Source organism: Anolis sagrei, chromosome 2 (assembly GCF_037176765.1).
Source record: "Anolis sagrei isolate rAnoSag1 chromosome 2, rAnoSag1.mat, whole genome shotgun sequence".
NCBI classification, from domain to species: Eukaryota; Metazoa; Chordata; class Lepidosauria; order Squamata; family Dactyloidae; genus Anolis; species Anolis sagrei.
In genome coordinates this window covers 6,472,413-6,493,562 of record NC_090022.1, presented here as the reverse complement: position 1 = coordinate 6,493,562, position 21,150 = coordinate 6,472,413, and the positions used below count along the sequence as shown (strand labels likewise).

General features: G+C 48.1%; 2 protein-coding genes and 1 long non-coding RNA gene across 3 annotated transcripts in view; all 3 read right to left on the bottom strand.

Moving 5' to 3' along the window:
• Positions 1–21,150, bottom strand: part of LOC132765344 (patr class I histocompatibility antigen, B-1 alpha chain-like) — a 71,684-nt gene that overhangs the window by 49,468 nt on the left and 1,066 nt on the right. Inside the window, exons 2-5 of the mRNA XM_067465436.1 lie at positions 20,761–21,039; positions 18,461–18,736; positions 17,047–17,331; positions 16,416–16,496 (exon numbers count right to left, since the gene is read on the bottom strand). Coding sequence (XP_067321537.1) covers positions 16,416–16,496; positions 17,047–17,331; positions 18,461–18,736; positions 20,761–21,039 — 921 coding nt within the window. The remainder of the gene's footprint in view (positions 1–16,415; positions 16,497–17,046; positions 17,332–18,460; positions 18,737–20,760; positions 21,040–21,150) is intronic.
• The window catches only part of LOC132769747 (major histocompatibility complex class I-related gene protein-like), a 240,081-nt gene continuing 219,782 nt past the window's right edge, over positions 852–21,150 (bottom strand). The window contains exons 1-5 of the mRNA XM_067465441.1: positions 5,487–5,566; positions 4,179–4,451; positions 1,804–2,088; positions 1,176–1,259; positions 852–958 (exon numbers count right to left, since the gene is read on the bottom strand). Coding sequence (XP_067321542.1) covers positions 867–958; positions 1,176–1,259; positions 1,804–2,088; positions 4,179–4,431 — 714 coding nt within the window. The 5' untranslated portion in view covers positions 4,432–4,451; positions 5,487–5,566 and the 3' untranslated portion in view covers positions 852–866. Of the gene's footprint in view, positions 959–1,175; positions 1,260–1,803; positions 2,089–4,178; positions 4,452–5,486 lie in introns of the transcript that reaches the window.
• Positions 11,200–16,407, bottom strand: LOC137096359 (uncharacterized). The gene is made up of 3 exons (XR_010909393.1): positions 15,555–16,407; positions 13,026–13,060; positions 11,200–12,374 (listed from the first exon to the last, which is right to left on the bottom strand). It is a non-coding gene; the product is annotated as an uncharacterized lncRNA (long non-coding RNA).

The following is a 21,150-nucleotide window of genomic DNA, read 5'->3' as shown; positions in this document are numbered from 1 at the left end:
TTGAATACTGATGGGGTTGGCGGGGGATTGATTTTGTCATTTGGGAGTTGTAGTTGCTGGGATTTATAGTTAACATGTAAACAAAGAGCATTCTGAACCCCACCAACAATGGAATTGAACCAAAGTTGGCACAGAGAACTCCCATGATCAACAGAAAATACTGGAAGGGTTTGGTGGGCACTAACCTTGAATTTGGGAGTTGTAGTTCACCTACATCCAGAGAGCACTGTGGGCTCAAACAATGATGGATCTGGACCAAACGTGGCACAGATACTCAATATGCCCAAATGTGAACACTGATGGGGTTTGGGGAAAATAGACTTTGACATTTGGGAGTTGTAGATACTGAGATTTATAGTTCACCTACAATCAAGGAGCGTTCTGAACCCCACTAATGATAGAATTGGGCCAAACTTCCCACACAGAACCCCCATGACCAACAGAAAATACTGTGTTTTCTGATGGTCTCTGGCGACCCCTCTGACACCCCTTCGCGACCCCCTCAGGGGTCCCGACCCCCAGGTTGAGAAACACTGATATAGAGTGTTCAAGACCTTGTCTGACACCCCCCCCCCCCCCGGCCGCCCTTCTAGAAGAACTTCATAATGTGAACTTGATCCAGAAAGTGAACATGAAGCTGACTTCTGCAACCGCCCTTCTCGGTGAAATATCTCTCCTTTCTTTGCTCCTTTCTGTTAGGCCATGGCTTTGCATACACCCCCCCCCCCCCCCACGCTTCATTCATCTGGAGTAAACATGTAATGGAGAAGCAACACTCACGTGCAGCTACTGAGTACCCACCTTGATGTTTTTCTGCAGAGACAGAATCAGGGCGTTAAAGCTGACCTTCAAAGGTCAAGACAATCTCACTCTCTGATGAAGGAGACCTCACACCCTCCTCCTCCTCCTCTTTCTAAAGGGTTTCTCCAATTTCTTCTGAGCAAGGCTCCCAGACTTCCTACAGGAGACATTAGCAGAGATGGGGAAGTGTCCCCAGGCAATGGAAAAGGACTCAACCTCATGATGTGGCTGAGAAAATGAGGTTGAGAGGCCTCCAAGTTGTTGGCTAAGCTGAACTTTCCCGTCAAGAATAGGATCCCCAAGAGGGGAAAATCTATTCCCCAAAACCACAGATTGCCTCTCCCCACAAAGAAATCAATTCAGAATTTACTCACTGAAATAGACAGCAATCCCAGCCATCACAGCGATGAGGAGGAGAACCCCCAGGAGACACCCCATGATGAGCCCCAAGTCGGAGGCTGAAGTTGAAATGGGAAAGAACAAAAGAATTACGAGGAAATCAGCCAAGCAAACCCTTTATTGAGCAAGTTGTAGATAGCCAAAGAACTGGGGAGTTTATGGAGACCAAGGCTTTAAAAAAGTGTACATTTGTGTACATTCAATGAACAGACCAGATCCCGTGACCATCTATCAGGGTTTGCAGAAGAGGAAGTAATGATTTGCAAATGGCTTCAAGAATAAATACTCTAAGAAAGACACACAGAGTAAAATAATAAAGTTTAGTTGTTGGCTTTTGATGTCAGATTCGTAATTTCAACTTTTACAGATTTGTCATCATAGCCTTTCAGGATTAAAAGCAGAAAGAGTCCAACTAGTCTGCACAGAATAAGAGATGGGAATGGATAGCCCACAAGGCAATTGCAGGGAGGGAAACACTGGTGTTGAAAACTATACAACTAGATTTTAATGAGAGATCCCATGGTGCTACAGATGATGCCTCGGTGGGGAGGGGTTGCCCCTTTGCCCCTCCAACAACCTCCCTCCTTCCCTCAATTGACTCACCAGGCTCCTCCCAGGCCACGTCCACAGGGTTCGGAAGCCCATCATGCTCCACATGGCATTTGTAGCGTTCCCTCTCCTTGGGGTCCACCGTGACACTCCTCCAAGTGTAGTAAGTCCCATCCGAGTTGGGGGACACCAGGCCATGGTAGGTATCCTGCATCCACACCTCCCCATCCTTTGTCCAGGTGATGTCAATCTCCTTGGGGTAGAAGCCCCCCACCCGACAGATCAAGGTCTCCATGCCATCATATGCCACCTTGCGTGTCACCTTCACTTCTGGCACCTCTGCAAAGGTGACATCAGAGTAAGCACAGGGCCTTTCCAAATGATGGGAAAAGTGAATGTTCCAGTTTCAGGTAAGCAAGTTAACCCATATATCCAGTATTTGCCCCCATTATTTAAAAAAAAATCCTGTCAAAGAAGAGGATTCGCAGGCACCTTGAGATGCTTTGACAAATCCCAACCACAGCACAGGAACTCCTGGGTCTCAGGGTGGAAAGCCCAAAGGAAAATTAAGAGTCTGTGGCCTTGCTATTTTCCATTGGGTGGATTTTGGACAATAAGGCCATGCTTGGGGGCACCATGTTCTTATGGGGCCTGAAAAGCTGTCTCCATCTGAAAGGAAATGACACTCTTTACATGCTCAGATTCATTCTAAGAAGCTTTCAGAATATTACAAGTCCCAGGGCGCTTCTCTTCAGCTCCAGAAGAGTCAGGTCAGGAGTCCCTCTCTCCACTTCGGCCTGACCTTCCCTGCCCAGTAAATCCAACCACTCTGATCACTTGGAAGACGTTCCCACAAAAGTGGCTGCCCTAGTCTCTTGCAGCATCTCCATTAGGAGGAAGGGATGGGGAGAAAGAGAGGAACCTGGCCACAGATTTAAGAGTAACTGGTTTTTATTTTAGAATTACTTTTCAGGGATGTAAAACTACTTCTTCAAATGCAGTCAAGCAAAGTTTCTCATTCTGGGCGTTGGGACATCTGTGGGGGCTCACGAGGGGGTGTCAAAGTGGTCACCAAAGACCATCAGAAAACACAGTATTTTCTGTCAGTCATGGGGGTTCTGTGTGGGAAATTTTGGCCCAATTCCACGGTTGGTGGAGTTCAGAATGCTCATTGATTGTAGGTGAACTATAAATCCCAGCTACTACAACTCCCAAAGATCAAGGTCTATTTCCCCCAAACTCCATCTGTGTTCATATTTGAGCATATGGAGGATTCGTGCCAAGTTTGGTCTAGATCTTTCATTGTTTGTGTCCACAGTGCTCTCTGGATGTAAGTCAACTACAACTCCAAAACTCAAGGTCAATGCCCACCAAACCCTTCCAATGTTTTCTGTTGGTCATGGGAGTTCTGTGTGCCAAGTTTGGTTCAATTCCATTGTTGGTGGAGTTCAGAATGCTCTTTCTAGGTGAACTATAAATCCAATCAACTACAACTCCCAAATGACAAAATCAATCTCTCACCCCTACCCCACCCCACTAGTATCCAGGAAATTTGTGCCAAATTTGGTCCAGGGAATGAAAATACACCCTGCATATCAGATATTTCCATCACAATTCATAACAGTAGCAAAATTAGTTATGAAGTAGCAACAAACATAATGTTATGGTTAGTGGGTCACCACAACATGAGGGACTGTATTGAGGGGTCACGGCAGTGGGAAAGTTGAGAAACACTGGTCGAGGGTGATATCAAAGCATTCCCACAACTGCATAAATAAACGGCATCCTCACTACCTCTGGGGATGCTTGCCATAGATGAAGGCAAAACATCAGGAGAGAATGCCTCTAGAAGATGGCCATACAGTCCGAGAAAACCTACAGCAACCCTGCATGAATATGCTTTATAACCTGATATTTTAATACATATCTGCACTTTATGTGAAAGACTGGGTTCATGAAAGTGCTAGCTAAAATAAATCCTAGTTGGTCTTAAATGAGGTGCTGCCACATTCCCTCTTTCCTCCCCTTCTCTCTTATGGGGTGCTCCTGTTTTACTTTCTGGCAGGATTTGCCCATTGAGGAGAAAGGCGGAGAGGGTGGACCGTATCAGTTCAGGCTGAAAGGGGAAAGGAGGCTCAGTGTTGGGAGGCTGCTTCATCTGAAACAGGATCCAGCCTCCTGCAAGGAACACATGGAATGAATGCCTCTTTCCAAATCTGGGGAAGTCTTCCAAGATGCCCCCCCCCCCCCCACCCTTGTTGCAAAGGCTGAAGAGGAACAGTCCAGGCTCCCAACCTCCCTTTTCTGCCTGGAGTGCCTGCCTTCCTTCCATTGACATACAAAATGTGGGGTATGAAAAGTAGATGAAGCCCCTGCAGCCCTCCTCTCCCTCCCCACCCCCATCATGGCTTTCATGAGACTCCCTTCACCTGTCCTCAGCAGGGTCTCCTTCCCATACTCCAGGTATCTCTGCAGCCACCCAATGCATTCATCCTCCAGGTAGGCCTTCCAGTACCGGGCAATGGCAGGATCAGCCTCCCACTTCCTCTTGCTGTTCTGGGCTGGGACATCGACTGCTGTCCAGGTGAGGGTCTCCTTGTCAAAGCTGATGTAGTCCTGCCCGTCATAGGCATACTGCTCATACCCTCCTTTGCTTCCGTCTCTCAGCTCACAACCAACCATCCACTGCCAGGTGTGAGTCCCTGGAAGAGACCCCCAGAAGGGAAGGAGGGAGACAAGAGAAGGCCATTAACAAAGGCAGACAAGTCCACTTTGGAATGATTGGAATCTGATGGAGCAACAGCACCCCCCTGTGGCCAGAACTGAGCACAGCCTCCAAAAATGCTGAATTACGAGAAAAAGCCAATATATACTCTATCTGTTGTCTGCCTTGTCACTATATAATTGGCATTGAATGTTTTCCGTATATGTGTGCTGTGATATTAGCTGAGTCCCCTTCAGGATGAGAAGGGTGGAATAGAAGTACTATAACGAAATAATAATAATAATAATAATAATAATAATAATAATGTTATTCTCCCAGACCTTCCTCTAGAGCAGTGGTTCTCAACCCGTGTGTCCCCAGATGTTTGGCTTTCAACTCCCAGAAATCCTAACAGCTGGTAAACTGGCTGGGATTTCTGGCGGCCCTTCCACAGAGCTCTATATCCCAGATCTCATGGCAGAAGAATATCCCACATTATCTGAATACTCAGAAAATGCAGTACAAAGCAGATATTGTGGGATTTTCTGCCTTGATATTCTAGAGCTGTGTGGAAGGGGCTTGAGAGTTGTAGGCCAAAAGACCTGGGGACCCACAGGTTGAGAACCACTGGCCTAGAGGTTTCTTTGGTGGAAGTGGGGGGCAACCCAGGATGGAGCTGCCAAGGGAGATCCTTCTGCCCACTTACCTTTTCTTTGGGCCTCCTCACCCTTGAGCATTTCCCCTCTTCAATCCATTTTGCATGCTGTGACTGCCTCCTGCAGAATTCTGGGGCTTGTAGTTGAGGGCGGCCCAGGGGTTTGCTGGATGAGCAGTTTAAAGGCCCCTCAATAAACTACAAGCCCCAGAATTCTGCAGGAGGCAGTCACGGCATTGAAAGTGGATCAAAGTGGGAAAATGCTCCAGGGTGAGAAGGCCCTCAATCTCACCCACCTTTGCTTTCCACTCCCTCTTTCTGAGAGGAAGAATGATTGTGATGAGGGGAGCAGGTGCCCCTTCCTTCCCTTCCACTCACCTCCGCTCCGGTTGTAGTACCCGGCCACAATCCCCAGGTCCACTAGGAAGGTCAGCTCAGAATTCCGGACATGCTGGCTGTTCCGCTCCCAGTAATGAGGGTCCTCCTTCTCCACCTTGCGTATCCAGGGGACAGTAGGAATGCACCTCTTGGCTTTGGCATCATAGGAAACAAACTGCTGGCCGTCCACGTAGCCCACGGAGAAAAACTGTGGTGCCTGCTGGCCAGGATCAGAGACAGCAGTGCAGAAATAGCGCAGGGAGTGGGAGGAAGAGGAGCCTGGGGGAGGAGGAGGGAAGAAAGAAAGGGGGCATTGTTGCAATGCCCCCTTTCTCCAAGACAGGCTTGGTGCCAGAAAGAGGCAAGATGAGGGGCAATAATAATAATAATGATGATGATGATGATTAAACTTTATGGATACCCCGCCGCCACCATCTCCCCAAGGGGACTCGGGGCGGCTTACATGAGGCCAAGCCCAACAACACATCAGTAAAACAACCAAGCAGCAAAAAAAAGCAAGGAAGGCCCCCAAGAATCATAGATAGAATCACAGAATCAAAGAGTTGGAAGAGACCTCGTGGGCCATCCAGTCCAACCCCATTCTGCCAAGAAGCAGGAATATTGCATTCCAATCACCCCTGAGAGATGGCCATCCAGCCTCTGTTGAAAAGCTTCCAAAGAAGGAGCCTCCACCACACTCTGGGGCAGAGAGTTCCACTGCTGAACGGCTCTCACAGTCAGGAAGTTCTTCCTCATGTTCAGATGGAGTCTCCTCTCTTGTAGTTTGAAGAGGGTCCCTAGGGTTGCTTCCTCCTGGGAGGGAAGTGCCTGGAAGCCAGAAGGGGCCCCTCCCTCCCCTCCCCCTCCCCATGACAACCCCCGCGAGGGAGGGAAGGAAGGGGCCCCTCTCCCTCGCCCCACAAGAAGGAAGGAAGGAAGGAAGGAAGGAAGGAAGGAAGGAAGGGCAGGGCAGGGCAGGGCAGGGCAGGGCAGGGCAGGGCAGGGCAGGGCAGGGCAGGGCAGGGCAGGGCAGGGCAGGGCAGGGCAGGGCAGGGCAGACCTCCCCTCCAGGACCCCGGGCTTGACTGCCTTCAGGCTCAAGTGAAAGAACCCCCCCCCCCATTTCCACTCACCGGACCCTCTCCCCGCCAGGAAGCCCAGGAGGAGGGGGAGGGGAAGGGGGAAGGAAGGGGCGCGCCGGGACGCAGCCATCTCTCTCTCTCTCTCTCTCTCTCTCTCTCTCCTTCTCTCTTTCTTTTGTTCTCTCTCTTTCGGCCAAACTCCGGAGCGAGGAAGGGGCGCTTCTCTCTCTCTTCTCTGTCCAGCCCTGCCAGGGAGGAGGGCCAGGATTGGCTCCAAGGGAAGAGGCCGGCCAATCGGAAAAGAGAGATCCCGCGTCGTCACCGGCTGGAAAGGGAAAGAGAAAGTGAGTGGATCCCAAGCTCTTTCGGGTTGTTGTTGTTCATTCGTTCAGTCGTCTCCGACTCTTCGTGACCTCATGGACCAGCCACGCCAGAGCTCCCTGTCGGCCATCACCACCCCCAGCTCCTTCAAGGTCAGTCCAGTCACTTCAAGGATGCCATCCATCCATCTTGCCCTTGGTTGGCCCCTCTTCCTTTTGCCTTCCACTTTCCCCAGCATAGTTGTCTTCTCTAGGCTTTCCTGTCTCCTCATGATGTGACCAAAGTACTTCAACTTTGTCTCTAGTCTCCTTCCCTCCAATGAGCAGTCGGGCTTTATTTCCTGGAGGATGGACTGGTTGGATCTTCTCGCAGTCCAAGGCACTCTCAGCACTTTCCTCCAACACCACAGCTCAAAAGCATCGATCTTCCTTCGCTCAGCCTTCCCTAAGGTCCAGCTCTCACATCCGTAGGTGACTACAGGGAATACCATGGCTTTGACTAGGCGGATCTTTCGGGAATCTTTCGGGAATCCCCTCTTAAGGCAGGAGGGGGGCGGGGGGGGGGAGTGGCTTGGGGAAAGACTTTGAGAAATCCCAGGACCCCCATGTCCTAGAATCAAAGAGTTGGAGACCTCGTGGGCCATAATCCAGTCCAACCCAATTCTGCCAAGAAGGACGAAAATCGCCTTCAAAGCACCCCCGACAGAAGGCCATCCAGCCTCTGCTTCAAAGCTTCCACAGAAGGCGCCTCCACCACACTCTCTTCGGGACAGAGAGAGTTCCACTCCTGAACAGCTCTCTCTCTCTCACAGTCAGGAAGTTCTTCCTCATCTTCAGGTGGAGTCTCCTTTCCTGTAGTTTGAAGCCATTGCTCCATTGTGTCCTAGTCTCCAGGGCAGCAGAAAGGAAGCCTGCTCTCTTCCCCTCACATGCTTATCCAGGGCCCTCATCATGTCTCCTCTCAGCCTTCTCTTCTCCAGGCTAAACATGCCCAGCTCTTTAAGCCGCTCCTCATAGGGCTCCTCAAGTTGCAGGAAAGCAGCAGAAATGCCGCCTCCGCCAGAGATCTATTTTGTTCTCTCTGTTGAGGGTGGGAGGGGGTGTGTTGCTTTCGATGCTTCCATGTTTTTCTTGCAAACAGCACACAGCCCTCTCTGGCCTTTGCCAACCATGTTCATACTTGCAAAAGAACATACAATCCCCCTTTTTTTCACTCATTCAAATGGGTTTACAGTCTTTAGAATCCTAGAGTTGGAAGAGACCTCCTGGGCCATCCAGTCCAACCCCATTCTGCCAAGAAGCAGGAATATTGCATTCAAATCACCCCTGACAGATGGCCATCCAGCCTCTGTTTAAAAGCTTCCAAAGAAGGAGCCTCCACCACACTCCGAGGCAGAGAGTTCCACTGCTGAACGGTTCTCACAGTCAGGAAGTTCTTCCTCATGTTCAGATGGAATCTCCCCTCTTGTAGTTTGAAGCCATTGCTCCATTGCGTCCTAGTCTCCAGAGCAGCAGAAAACAAGCTTGCTCCCTCCTCCCTATTGACACTCCTTTCCTCAACAGAAACACACTCTGAAGAAGGCTTCTTATCTCTTGAAGCACATCCACCTTTTTCTCTCCACCTTTGAGAGAAGAAGCCTGAAGGAAGCCTGGAGCAGGGAGGCTGTGGGTGGGGAAGTTTCCCGGCCAGGGTTTGAGGGGAGCGCAAGCGGGCACCCTGTCCTCTCTCCCAGGTGGAGGAGCATGGGCTCCCTTCCCTTCCCCTTCCCTTCTCTCTCCCTCTCTTCGGACTCATTCTGCCCATGAAGAAGAGCAGCAGTGGCCCCTCCAGGCTGGACAGGCTCTGAGGGGCACAAAGGAACAGGAACAGCCCCCCAACTCCATCCAGAGGGAGACACATTCACTGGTAAGTCACCCACAGGACTGCAGGCATTTCACATTGATGCCAGAAGGATTACTTTCCTCTTATAGGGAGCACTGTTTAGTTTAAAGATAGTACCAATGAACTACTTTTTAAAGAATCAGATGAACAGCCTAAGCTCCTCCTTCCAGCTGCAAAATGCATCCCAATAGACAATATTCCTGCAAAAATGTCATTTCAGGCCCAGCTCTTTCCAATGAAAAATATCCTTATCAGCTGGGCAGGGGACAAGGCAGTGAAGATCGGGGGAGAAATCTTCAGGTGCTGAGACTGGGATGTCACTCTTCCTCTCTCCTCCTCCAAGGCAGACCTGTCACTCATGCTGAGGAAAGACAAACAAGGCAATCGTAAGGAAACTGACAGTAAGGAAAAGGAAAAGATATTTTCTGGATCCAGTTTGGAAGAAGCAAGTCATCTCTTGAAAGATTTGGAGTGTTTTTCCGAACTTCATCAAAGCCTCTCTGTCCTGGTTGTTACGCATTAATTAAACTCCATTGATTTATCGTGCCAGAAGCAAGTTGAAAGTACCGTTAAAATGGATTTAAAAACACAAATTACAAAAGAACTTGGCATGAGGCTCAATGTCCTTTGACCAGAAGCTGGGCACTTGGAGTGCCTCTGGTGTGGCTGTCAGAAAGTCCTCCTTTGTGTGTGTGGCAGGCTCAGACCACACTGAAGTAAGTGGTCTCTGGTGTGCTCTTCTCCACACTCGCATGTAGTGGACTCCACTTTGCGGCCCCATTTCTGAAGGTTGGCGCTGCACCTCGAGGTGCCAGAGATCAGCCTGTTCAGCACCTTCCAAGCCGCCCCGCCTTCTGTGTGTCCAGGAGGGAGTCTCTCACCTGAAATGACTTGGTCTGAAATAACTTGAAGTCAGAGTCTCTCATCCGGTCACACTCACTCTCCCCATCTTCCCCTGCTGGGAACAGAAGTCTGGAACCTGACCCTTCCCTGACCCTGGAGGACTCAGTGAAACACCAGAAGAGACCGAGATGTGTCCAATTCTGGGCACCACAATTGAAGGGAGATGTTGACTCTAAGCTGGAATACTGTGTCCAGAGGAAGAAAGCGACTCAAAGGATCAAGGGTCTGGAGAACAAGCCCTATGAGGAAAGAGCGGCTTCAAGAGCTGGGCCTGTTTAGCCTGCAGAAGAGAAGGCGGAGATGAGACAGGATGAGGGTTAGCTGAGGGGAATATGTCCTAGGGAGGAGGGAGCAGGCTACCTTTCTCTGCCCTGGAGACTAGGACGCAATGGAACAATGGCTTCAAACTACAGGAAAGGAGATTCCTGTAGTTAGGAAGAACTTCCTCATTGTGAAAGCTGTTCAATAGTGGAACTCTCTGCCCCGGAGTGTGGTGGAGGCTCCTTCTTTGGAGGCTTTTAAACAGAGGCTGGATGGCCATCTGTCAGGGGTTTTTTTTGTCGTGTCAGGAGTGGCTGTCTGCAAGGACGTTGCCCAGGGGACGCCTGGATGATTTGTTGTTTTTATCATCCTTGTGGGAGGCTTCTCTCATGTCCCCGCATGAGGAGCTGGAGCTGATAGAGGGAGCTCATCCGCCTCTCCCCGGATTCGAACCTGCGACCTGTCGGTCTTCAGTCCAGCTGGCACAGGGGTTTTACCCACTACCCCACAGGGGGCTCCTGTCAGGGGTGAATTTCCTGTTTCTTGGCAGAATGAGGTTGGACTGGATGGCCCACCAGGTCTCTTCCAACTCTAGGATTCTAAGGAGAAGAAGCACATGTCTGAAACCTTTTGACCTTTTTCCCAGGAGGAAGAGGATGGCTGTGTTAGAAATGCTAAAAGGTGTGGAAGCGCCCAGGTTGTTTGACTGGAGGCAAACTACCATATATTCCAGTTCAACTCCGATAATGTGGGATTTTATTCAACTGTGTGAAAGGAGCCTCAGCCTGGCTTCCTCTTTGGATCTGGACTTCCCTCCTCGTTCTGCCAGTAAGAAAGAGCAGCAGTGGTCTATACAGGATCAAGGAATCCCCCTTGTGATCTAACACCAAATATCAATGTATCGCACCGCTGGACACCAATATAAAGGATTATATGAAATAGAATATCACACTACTGGACACTAGTATAGAGGAATCAAGCCCTAGCTGATCTAATTACAGTAGCGATATGATGTTAGATGTGTGTAATGGTAGAGTGAACACTGCTTCAGTCTTCTTTTGGTTGAGTGCTGCCACCACCCAAGATGTCGAGGGATTTTAAAAATGAGTTTCTGAGGTAACCTTTCCCCTTCTCTGCCAACACAGCTCTCCCCTTAGCTCCTAAAAATGATTGTTTGGATAAGAGACCTTTCTGTGGTATTAGGATGTTAACCTGACTGACAATTCTACTTAAGGATTACCAATGGAATGAGTAACGATAGAGGCTTCTTCAAAGTCAAACAGAAAAAAGATTTATTTGTAAAAACAGACAACTGACTTCTTCCTTTGAGAGGCACAAATGCTTGACTTGTTACTATAGCACAATATCTTAATGGTTGCTTAAAAAAAGTTTCTTGACTTGGTTACAAACAGAGCTCATCTCACAGATATAGCTACTGGTTACAAACAAAATCCCTCACTCTACTTCAGCGAAATAGCAATGAGTTCTTGACTAACCTATCCCAGGCTGTCTTCTGAGCAATTCACTAACTCTCACCAGAGTCCCTTACAGCTAACTTACTCAAACCAGAGAGCAAATCCCTTGTGTTATCTCCCACAAGTAATCTGGAGGCTGCTTGACTTTTCTTGCCAATTATTCAGCCCTGCCTGACACAAACGCGCTCTCTCTCTCTCTCAGAAAACCCCAGTCTCAAAACCACTTCTTCCTTCAGTTTCCAAATCCCAACTCAACCTCTTCTCTCTCAGAAGCTAAAATCTTTTCCCTCCCAAGGCTTGGCTCCTCCTCCTCCTCTGCTCTAGCCAATCCCAGGAGACCTCCAACTCCTCCCATCTTCTATCTATTCTCCCTCAAGATGGCTGCTTTACTGACAGACACTCTCAAAATGGAGGTTTTCCATACTGTCTTCCCAGGCTTCTACTCTGGCCTATTAGGTAAGAGTCATTACATGGTCCTTCAAAGCTGGACAGGTTTTGGGACAGGTGATAGCCTCATAAAGCCCCCCCCCCCAAAAAAAAGACACATGTCTTCGTATTGCATAAGTTACTAACAGGATTGCAGGCACATCAATTCAATTTGAACATAGTATCAATGATTTTTTTTTTACCCAGATGCAAAGCCTAAACTCATCCTTTCAACTGCAAATAAATTCCAAAACACTCCAATTCCATCAAAAAACCAAATCACCTCAAGGTGTTTTCGACTGCTCCCTGTAATCTAAAATATTCTCAAAAACTGAACAGGCAACAAATCAGTGAAAGACACTGAAGAAATCTTCAAATGCACACACACTCTTTCTTCTCTTCTCTTCCCTTCTCTATTCTTCTGTAGCAAATCAGATGGTCACACCAAGGAGAGGAAAACAAGGAAATCCTTCAAATTGTGACTTCTTGGCTGGGGGTTGGACTGGATGACCCACGAGGTCTCTTCCAACTCTATGTTTCTAAGAGACAAAAACCAGAAGAATTTGATCCAACTGGAAGATCAAGTGGGGAAGAGAGGACTGAAGTGCTGGTGAGGAGAAGGTGGGAGATGTCCTTCAAGGGTTTTAACAGAAGTAAACATCCCGTCTTCTTTCAAATTAACATGTCACCAGAGTTGACAAGCGAAGGTGCATTACAGAGACCCCAGAGATTGCTTCCATCATGAAGTGTGGGACTGGATAGCATTACAAAATATGTGGAAAGTGATGAAGGAAAGCTGCCTTCCGGGACTAGAAGCTTGGAAAATGTATTTTCAAACCCACCACCTAATAGTCACGGGAAACGTTAGATGGCCTGGGATAGAGGCTACTTTCCCAGAAAAAAATGTTTGGGCTGGGAAAGTATGGGATTCTGTTCTAGCCAATCCTATTGCAGCTGTATGTCCCTGCTTCCGCCAGGCAAGAGAACAGCAGCTGCCACCGGAATTGCGCATTGAGCAAGTGTCACCATGAAAATGGAGAGAAAGGAGGCAAACACTTTGCCATGGCACCCTTCTCCTTCCTCTGAACCCATTCCCTGTGAATTTCTGCATGAGGGTGGGAGGGGAATTATGCCTCCAAATAAGACTCCCTTAAGCTTAACTCTGTTCCCTCCCACTGCCATTTATTTACCTTGCTGTGGGATTCCTAGGCGGGCACAGCAGACCCTGAAAGAAAAGAGGAGGAAAAGTGGCTTAGCCTCTCCTCCAATAGTACCGTTGACCGAGAATTGTATTTTAAAAAAGTTGAACCAGTCAGTATTCTGGGGATTGAACCCAAGAGGGTTCATGAACATTGATGGATGGTGGCAAAATTTTACAATGAGAAGTGTGTCCACTGTCTGCTCTATGGTTGTAAGTCCAGAGTCTAAGACTCTTTGGCTCTGAGGTGCCAGACTGTAACTCAGTTGCACCTTCTAGTCTCAAGGACTGGCGCCATTGCATTCAACAAGATGGTGGTGGTGGTGATTGCAGGAGATGGAAAGCTTTCCTTCCACTTGCCTAGAAGCCTATACAAAGCTGGGAGATAAAAGCCTGGGAAGGGGTGTGGCTCAAACACAACCATGGACTTGCAATTCCTTCTACCATTCTTTCTACTTCTCACTTACCTGTCCCAGAGCTGTTGGAACCTTGGTCACTAACTGAAAAGGAAAGGAAAGACAGGGACAAGGTCAGTGGTTGGACATTAATGTTTGCCCCTTTTTCCTGAAAACAAACATGTGCACATGCATGGAATGATAGAAATGGAAGAGGCCACCAGGGCCACCCAGTCCAACCTCTGCCATGGAGGAACACACCACCAAAGCACTGCTGGCAGAGAAGGCAATGCCACTGGACTCCGAGGCAGTGTATTCCAAGGCAAACAGCTCTTACCATCAGGAAGATCTTCCTAATGTTTAGGTGGAATCCCTTTTCTTGCAGTTTGAATCCCTTGCTCCAGAGCAGCAGAAAGCAAGCTTGCCCTCTCTTCAAAATGACACCCTTTCACATAGTTAAACTTGGCTATTGTGTCCCCTTCTCTCTGCCTTTTTCTCTCCAAGCTAAACATACCCAGATCTCAGCCACTCTTCATAGACCTTGGCTACTAGAACTTTTATCATTTTGGTTGCCTTTCTCTGGAGATTTTAGCTGGTCAATACCTTTCAGACACACTACTCCAGGTGAAGAATACTGTACACACACAGCTATCATGTCATCCTAAGAACTTCAGCACCCAAAACATACATAATAGTTCCAATGCCCAGCATGCAGAGGGCCCCAAATTTTATTGTAAACACTTTCAGTTACTTCTTTTGAGATGGCCTCTGGTTCCACTCTGGGAGAAAGGGATAAATAAGATTTGTTCAGTTTTTCAGTGCCTTCCTCTGAGGCTGAGAGAGTGGAACTTGCCCAAGATCACTCAGTGGGCTTCCAAGGCCAACAGGGATTCAAACCTCTGAGTTCCCAGAGTTATATCCCAACACCCACAGCATGAAGTCCCACTGGATTTGATGAGCTCCAGGCCAGGCCAAGGACCATATTCTCCCTTATAAAGCTGCCCTTGTTTTCAGATCTACTGCAGATCTTTGGCTCTCTTTCTGTTGTTGTTTCTTCGTTCAGTTGCTTCTGACTCTTCGTGACCTCCTGGACCAGCCCACACCAAAGCTCCCTGTTGGCTGTCCCCATCTGCAGCTCCTTCAGAGTCTTGACAGCCCCTTCAAGGATACCATCCATCCACCTTACCCTTGGTTGGCCCCTCTTCCTTTTTCCTTCCAGCATCATTCTCTTCTCCAGGCTTTCCTTTCTTCTCATGATGTGGCCAAAGTTCTTCATCTTGGCCTCTACTATTCTTCCCTCCAGTGAGCAGTCGGGCTTTCTTTCCTGGAAGATGGACCGGTTGGATCTTCTTGCGGTCCAAGGCAATTTCTGAACTGTTCTCCAATGCCACAGTTCAAAAGCGTCTCTCTTCCTTCGCTCAGCCGTCCTTCTCTTTCTGTCCCACCTCCATTTCAGGAACATCTGGTGGGAGGAAGGGAGAGGACTTTCTTGCTGTCGCCCTCAGGCTCTGCCGCTCTCTTCCCAGAGAGGTGAGACAGAACTTTCTGGTTCAACACACTTTTGAGAACTGTTTTTTACAGTGTTCATTCCATCTAAACAATGTCCTGCATCTTCTATTTCTTACCTGGATTTTTCTCCTTTTTAAATGGCCATCAAGGGTTGAAGGTATTTATCTAGTTTTATTTCTTGAGAGTTTAATCATTTAAACGTTCAGATCGTGTGAATTCTTTTCCCATATTGTTTAAAATCTGTTGGAAACCACCTTGAGCCTTGAACAGAAAAACAGATGGGAAGAGAGCATAGCCACAATAAGGAAAGCAAATTGAGAGTGTGCCTTAGAGCCATAAACAAGCTTGGAAGACCATGTACTTCAAACTTGGACACGATTTTGACATCTATGTGTCCAGAGAAGGGCAACCAAAATGATCTAAGGCCCCGAAGCCATAAACCCCTATGAAGATGAAGTCCCTCTTCCACAACGGAAAGCGAGCAGAACTTGTTTCCATTTTAAACATTGGCTTAAACCCTTGGAGATACAGGAGTCCATCCCTCAATTGAACTACCTATAGCTCACTTCTGCCTCATCCATCTGGAGTAAACCTGCAACGGGAGAGGCAACACTCACCTGAAACTGCTTTGTAACCGTTTTGTTGTTTTTCTGCAGAGAAAGAATTCTTCACCCTTGAACAGGATCAAGCGTCTGTTGAAGAAAAACCTTATGATGGTAATTATTCTGTGCAGCTGGTAATGTAGGTCAGTCAGCACGTTTGGGCCACACCCGGTGGGGTATGACTGTATGGGTTTTAGAATACAGTTCAGCTTTTGCTTTGAGGAGCTTTATGCTCAAAGGCTTTGCTCTGGGGAGCAGTTTGGAGAAGCTCCTCTGAAGGAGGCTATGGTGAAATAACTATTTACTCAAGGTTTATGTTTTGCTTTCTCATTTGATTGAAGATGAAGATGCCTTATTCTATGTTACTTACAAGGACTATGTAAGTTTGTTGCAATATTTAATTTTTGCATGCAACACTGCAAGTTTATGTTTCATCTCTGCTAATAAGCGTAAAGTTTTTCTGTTCATTTCTCCTCTTGCCTGTGTGTCTTTTGCATGTAACATTGGCTAGAATCCCCTTGCTACACAACAAAGCTGACCCTGAGAGATCAACACCATCTCATTCTCTGATGGAGAAGACCACACACCATTTTCCTTCTCCTCCTCTCCTCACAGGGTTTCTTTCTCCCATTCCTTCCCAGCCTTTTAGGAAAGATATTATAGAAATGGGAAAGCATCCTCAGACAACAGGATGAGACTCAAGCTCATGACATGGCCCGAGAAGAGGGCAGAAATGTAGTCCAGCCTCCAAATGGTTGGTTAAGCTGAACATTCAGGTGGGCGATCGAGGAGAGTTCTTCAACACGATAATGAGATTCTCCCCATGACTACAGACTGTCTTCTCCCCACAAGGAAATACAGTCAGAATTTACTCACTGAAATACACAGCAATCCCAACGGCCAGGACAACGAAAACACCCACGATGACACACGCAATGATCACCCACAGGTTGGAGGCTGAAGGTAAAACAGGGAAGAATGCAATAATTAAAAGGAAATCCTCAAGTCAAACCCTTTATGGAGCAATTTGTAGATGAGGAAAAAAAACTGAGGAGTTCATGGAGTCCAAGGCTAAAATGTGTATTCAGGGAACAGCCCCGCTCTCATGATCCTCTGTCAGGGTTTGCAAAGCTGGACGTGGGGATTTCCGTTTACGAGGAGAAGCCATAATGGGAAAGCAGCCAGACACAGTTCCATTAAGCCTTGTCCCCAGTGGCTGAAGAGACGCCCCCCTACATGTCCTGAATGCCTTTGCTTTGGCCTCTGAAGCAGGGAATGGCAGCCAGATGTACTAGACTTCATATCCCTCCTGCACTACCATTGCCTTTTCCTTGAAGAAAGGTTAGAGGTTAAATCTGATGGCAGCAATTAATGATTTGTCAAAAAACTCAGGGTACAGATGATGCTAACAACTATACAACGGGCTTTCATGGCAGACTCTGCAGTGCTATGGATGATCCATGGGGGTGGGGGCCAAAATCTTCCCTCCTTCCCTCCAATGACTCACCAGGCTCCTCCCAGGCCACATCCACAGGTTTCAGAAGCCCATCATGCTCCACGTGGCATCTGTAGCGTTCCCTCTCCACGGGGTCCACCGTGACGCTCCACCAGGTGTAGTACGTCCCATCCGAGTTGGGGGACACCAGGCCATGGTAGGTATCCTCCATCCAGACCTCCCCATCCTTTGTCCAGGTGATGTCAATCTCCTTGGGGTAGAAGCCCCCCACGTGGCAGATCAAGGTCTCCATGCCATCATAGTCCACCTTGCGTGCCACCTTCACTTCTGGCACCTCTGCAAAGATGACATGAGAATAAGCACAGGGCTTTTCCAAATGATGGGAAAAGTGAATGCTCCAGTTTCTGGAAAGCAAGTTGCCCCTATATTCAGTATTTGCCCCCTATTATTTAAAAAATCCTGTCAAATAAGAGGATTCACAATCACCTTGAGGTGCTTTGAGAAATCCCACCCACAGCACAGGAACTCCTGGGTCTCAGGGTGGAAAGCCTGGAGAAAAAATAGAGTCCGTGGCCTTACTATTTTCCATTGGGTGGATTTTGGGCAATAAGGCCATGCTCAGGGGCACCATGTTCTTATGGGTTCTGCAAACAGTAGCAACGAACATAATGTTATAGTTAGTGGGTCACCACAACATGAGGGACTGTATTGAGGGGTCACGGCAGTGGGAAAGTTGAGAAACACTGGTCTAGGGTGATATTAAAGCATTCCCACAACTGCATAAAGAAACTGCATCCTCACTACCTCTGAGGATGCTTCCCATAGATGCAGGCGAAACGTCAGGAGAGAATGCCTCTAGAACATGGCCATACAGCCCGAAAAAAACTACAACAACCCTGCATAAATATGCTTTATAACCTGATATAACCTTAATCCCACTCTGCACTTTATCTGAAGGACTGGGTTCACCTCCTAGAAAGTGCTGGCTAAAATAAATTGCAGGTAGTCTCAAATGAGGTGCTACCACATGCCCTCTTTTCTCCCCCTCCCTCTTATTACTTCGATGCGGCGCTTGTTTCCGTTTCTGTCAGGATTTGCCCACTGAGGAGAAAGGCAGAGAGGGCGGACTGTCTCCCTTCAGGCTGAAAGGGGAAAGGAGGCTCCATGTTGGGAGGCTGCTTCATCTGAAACAGGATCCAGCCTCCTGCAAGGATCACATGGAATGAAGCCTCCTTCTGCCATGTTTCTTTCCAAATCTGGGGAAGTCTTCCAAGATGTATCACTCTGCTCTTTGTTGCAAAGGCTGAAGAGGAAGGGACCAGGCTCCCACCCTCCCTTTCCTGCCTTGAGTGCCTGCCTTCCTTCCCTTGACATACAATGTATGGGGATGAAAAAGAGATGAAGCCCCTGCAGCCCTCCTCTCCCTACCCAACACCCATCATGGTTTCCATGAGACCCCCTTCACCTGTCCTCAGCAGGATCTCCTTCCCATACTCCAGGAATCTCCGCAGCCACTCAATGCACTCCTCCTCCAGGTAGGCCTTAGCAAACTGGGCAAGGGCAGGATCAGCCTCCAAATTCCTCTTGGTGATCTGGGCTGGGACATCAGCTGCCGTCCAGGTGAGGGTCTCCTTGTCAAAGCTGATGTAGTCCCTCCCGTCGTAGGCGCTCTGGAAGTGCCCTCCTTTGCTCCCGTCTCTCCTCAGCTCACAGCCGTACATCCACTGCAAAGTGTGAGTCCCTGGAAGAGACCCACAGAAGGGAAGGAGGGAGGCAAGAGGAGGCCGTTAACAAAGACAGACAAGTCCACTTTGGGATGGTTGGAATCGGATGTCTCTCCCACATTTCCCCCAAATGTGTATGGAAGTTCACAACTCTTCTATTTTCATGAACTAAGAAGTCAAATTGTTATTTCAACACTTCACTACAACTCCACCATCTCTCAGAATGACTTGAAAGTCAATCGTCACATTGGAGAAAAGTCTCATTTCCGGCATGCAAAAATACACTTTTCTCTCTCTCTTTTTTTGAAACTTTATTTATTATATTTTCCTGGGCAAGCAGGCAATTAAATAAGACAATCAGACGAGTAAGACCAGCAGGATTGACAAAGTGGAATCAAAAATCAGATCTATGAGATAGCGAACACTGACCGTGTAGGAGGAAGAATTGGGTTTGTATTGGGTTTGTATTGATTTTATTGGGATAATGCATGAATTGTTGGTAATTGTGAATTTGTTGTAATTTTGTGTTGATTGTTTTGTGATGCAGGCATCTAATCGTGCCTTTGCTGTTCTAAGCTGCCCTGGGTCCCCTTCGGGGTGAGAAGGGCGGGGTAAAAGAACCCCAAATAAATAAATAAATAAATAAATAAATGTTTACAATAAAAGAAATTGGTCAAGATGGGGTGGGGGGTGGGGGTAGGGAGTTACATAGACCTTGGGGTGGGGAATGAAGGGTAGGGAAGGGATACATGTTGTGGGTGTGGGGGGGGGGGGGATGGGAAAGAAGGGTTTTTACTTCCAGGACTACCCAGGTTGTATCTCTCCTTTATATCAATTATACATGTTTGCCCTTGTTTATACCTATTCAAAGAATAGCACTAGTATGGAATGTTTCCATTTTTTTCTTGACTTAACAAAGTCATTTATATCTCCACAAACATACTAATCTATTCGCTTACTGTTGTTGTATATTTTTCTTCAACAATGTTCTCCTTGGGATGTGGTTACACTTCTAAAATATACATGTCTTCGTTCTGTTCTCTAACAAAGTCTAGGACGGCTTTCCAGTCCGTTTTTTTTTGGGCTTTGTGTTGCTGTGGGAGATTTTTTGGGCTAGTATGTCCATGCTAATTATGTCCATTATCTTCTCTCTCTTTTTAATGGCTGAGAAAACAAAGATGTGTTCTGTGATCTGCCCTGAGTCCCCTTCGGGATGAGAAGGGTGGGATAGAAGTACTATAAATAAATAAGTAAGTGAAAGAATAAGAATGTTACTCTCGTAGGATCTGGGGGACCTTCCTCTAGAGCAGTGGTTCTCAACCCGTGTCCCTCCAGATGTTTTGGCCTTCAACTCCCAGAAATCCTAATAGCTGGTCAACTGGCTGGGAGTTCTGGGGGCCCTTCCACAGAGCCCTATTTCCCAGATCTTACAGCAGAAATTCCCTCATTATCCGAATACTCAGATAACTCAGTTCAAAGCGGATATTGTGGGATTTTCTGCCTTGATATTCTGGGATACAGGGCTGTGTGGAAGGGCCCTGGGAGTTGGAGGCCAAAACACTTGGGGACACACACGTTGAGAACCGCTGGCCTAGAGGTTTCTTTGGTGGAGGTGGGGAAGGGGAGGCAACCCGGTGCTGCTCGCCCCTCTTCCAGGATGGAGCTGCCAAGGGAGACCCTTCTGCTCTTGCTGCACCCCCCACTTGCCTTTTCTTTGGGCCTCCTCACCACTGAGCATTTTCCTCCTTCAATCCACTTTCCATGCTGTGACTGCCTCCTGCTGAATTCTGGGGCTTGTAGTTGAGGGAGGGCCAGGGCTTCTCTGGGTGAGCAGTTTAAAGGCCTCTCTCTCCCTCAACTACAAGCTCCAGAATTCTGCAAGAGGCAGTCACGGCATGGAAAGTGGATCAGTGTGGGGAAATGCTCAAGGCTGAGGAGGCCCTTATCAATCTCATCCACCTTTGCTTTCCGCTCCCTCTTTCTGAGAAGAAGAATGATTGTGATGTGGGGAGCAGGTGCCCCCTCCTTCCCTTCCACTCACCTCTGCTCTGGTTGTAGGACTTGGCCGCATTCGCCAGGTCCACTTGGAACCTCAGCTCAGAAGTCTGGATACGCTGGCTGCCCTGGTCCCAGTACTCAGGCTCCTCCTTGTCCACTTCTCTGGCCCAGGGGACGGTCGGAAGATATCTCTTTGTGCTGGAATTGTAGTGAACAAAGGGCTGGTCGTCCACGTAGCCCACGGCGTAAAACTGGGACATCGGCTGGCCAGGCTCAGAGACACCAGTGTAGAAAAAGCGCTTGGAATGGGAGGAGGAGGAGCCTGGGAAGGAGGGAGGAAGGCAAGGAAGGGGCCCTTAGGGTCATGTCCAGGAAGAAAGAAGAATACAGACAGCAGGGGCATGCGTGGATTTTGAAATCATAATCATAATAA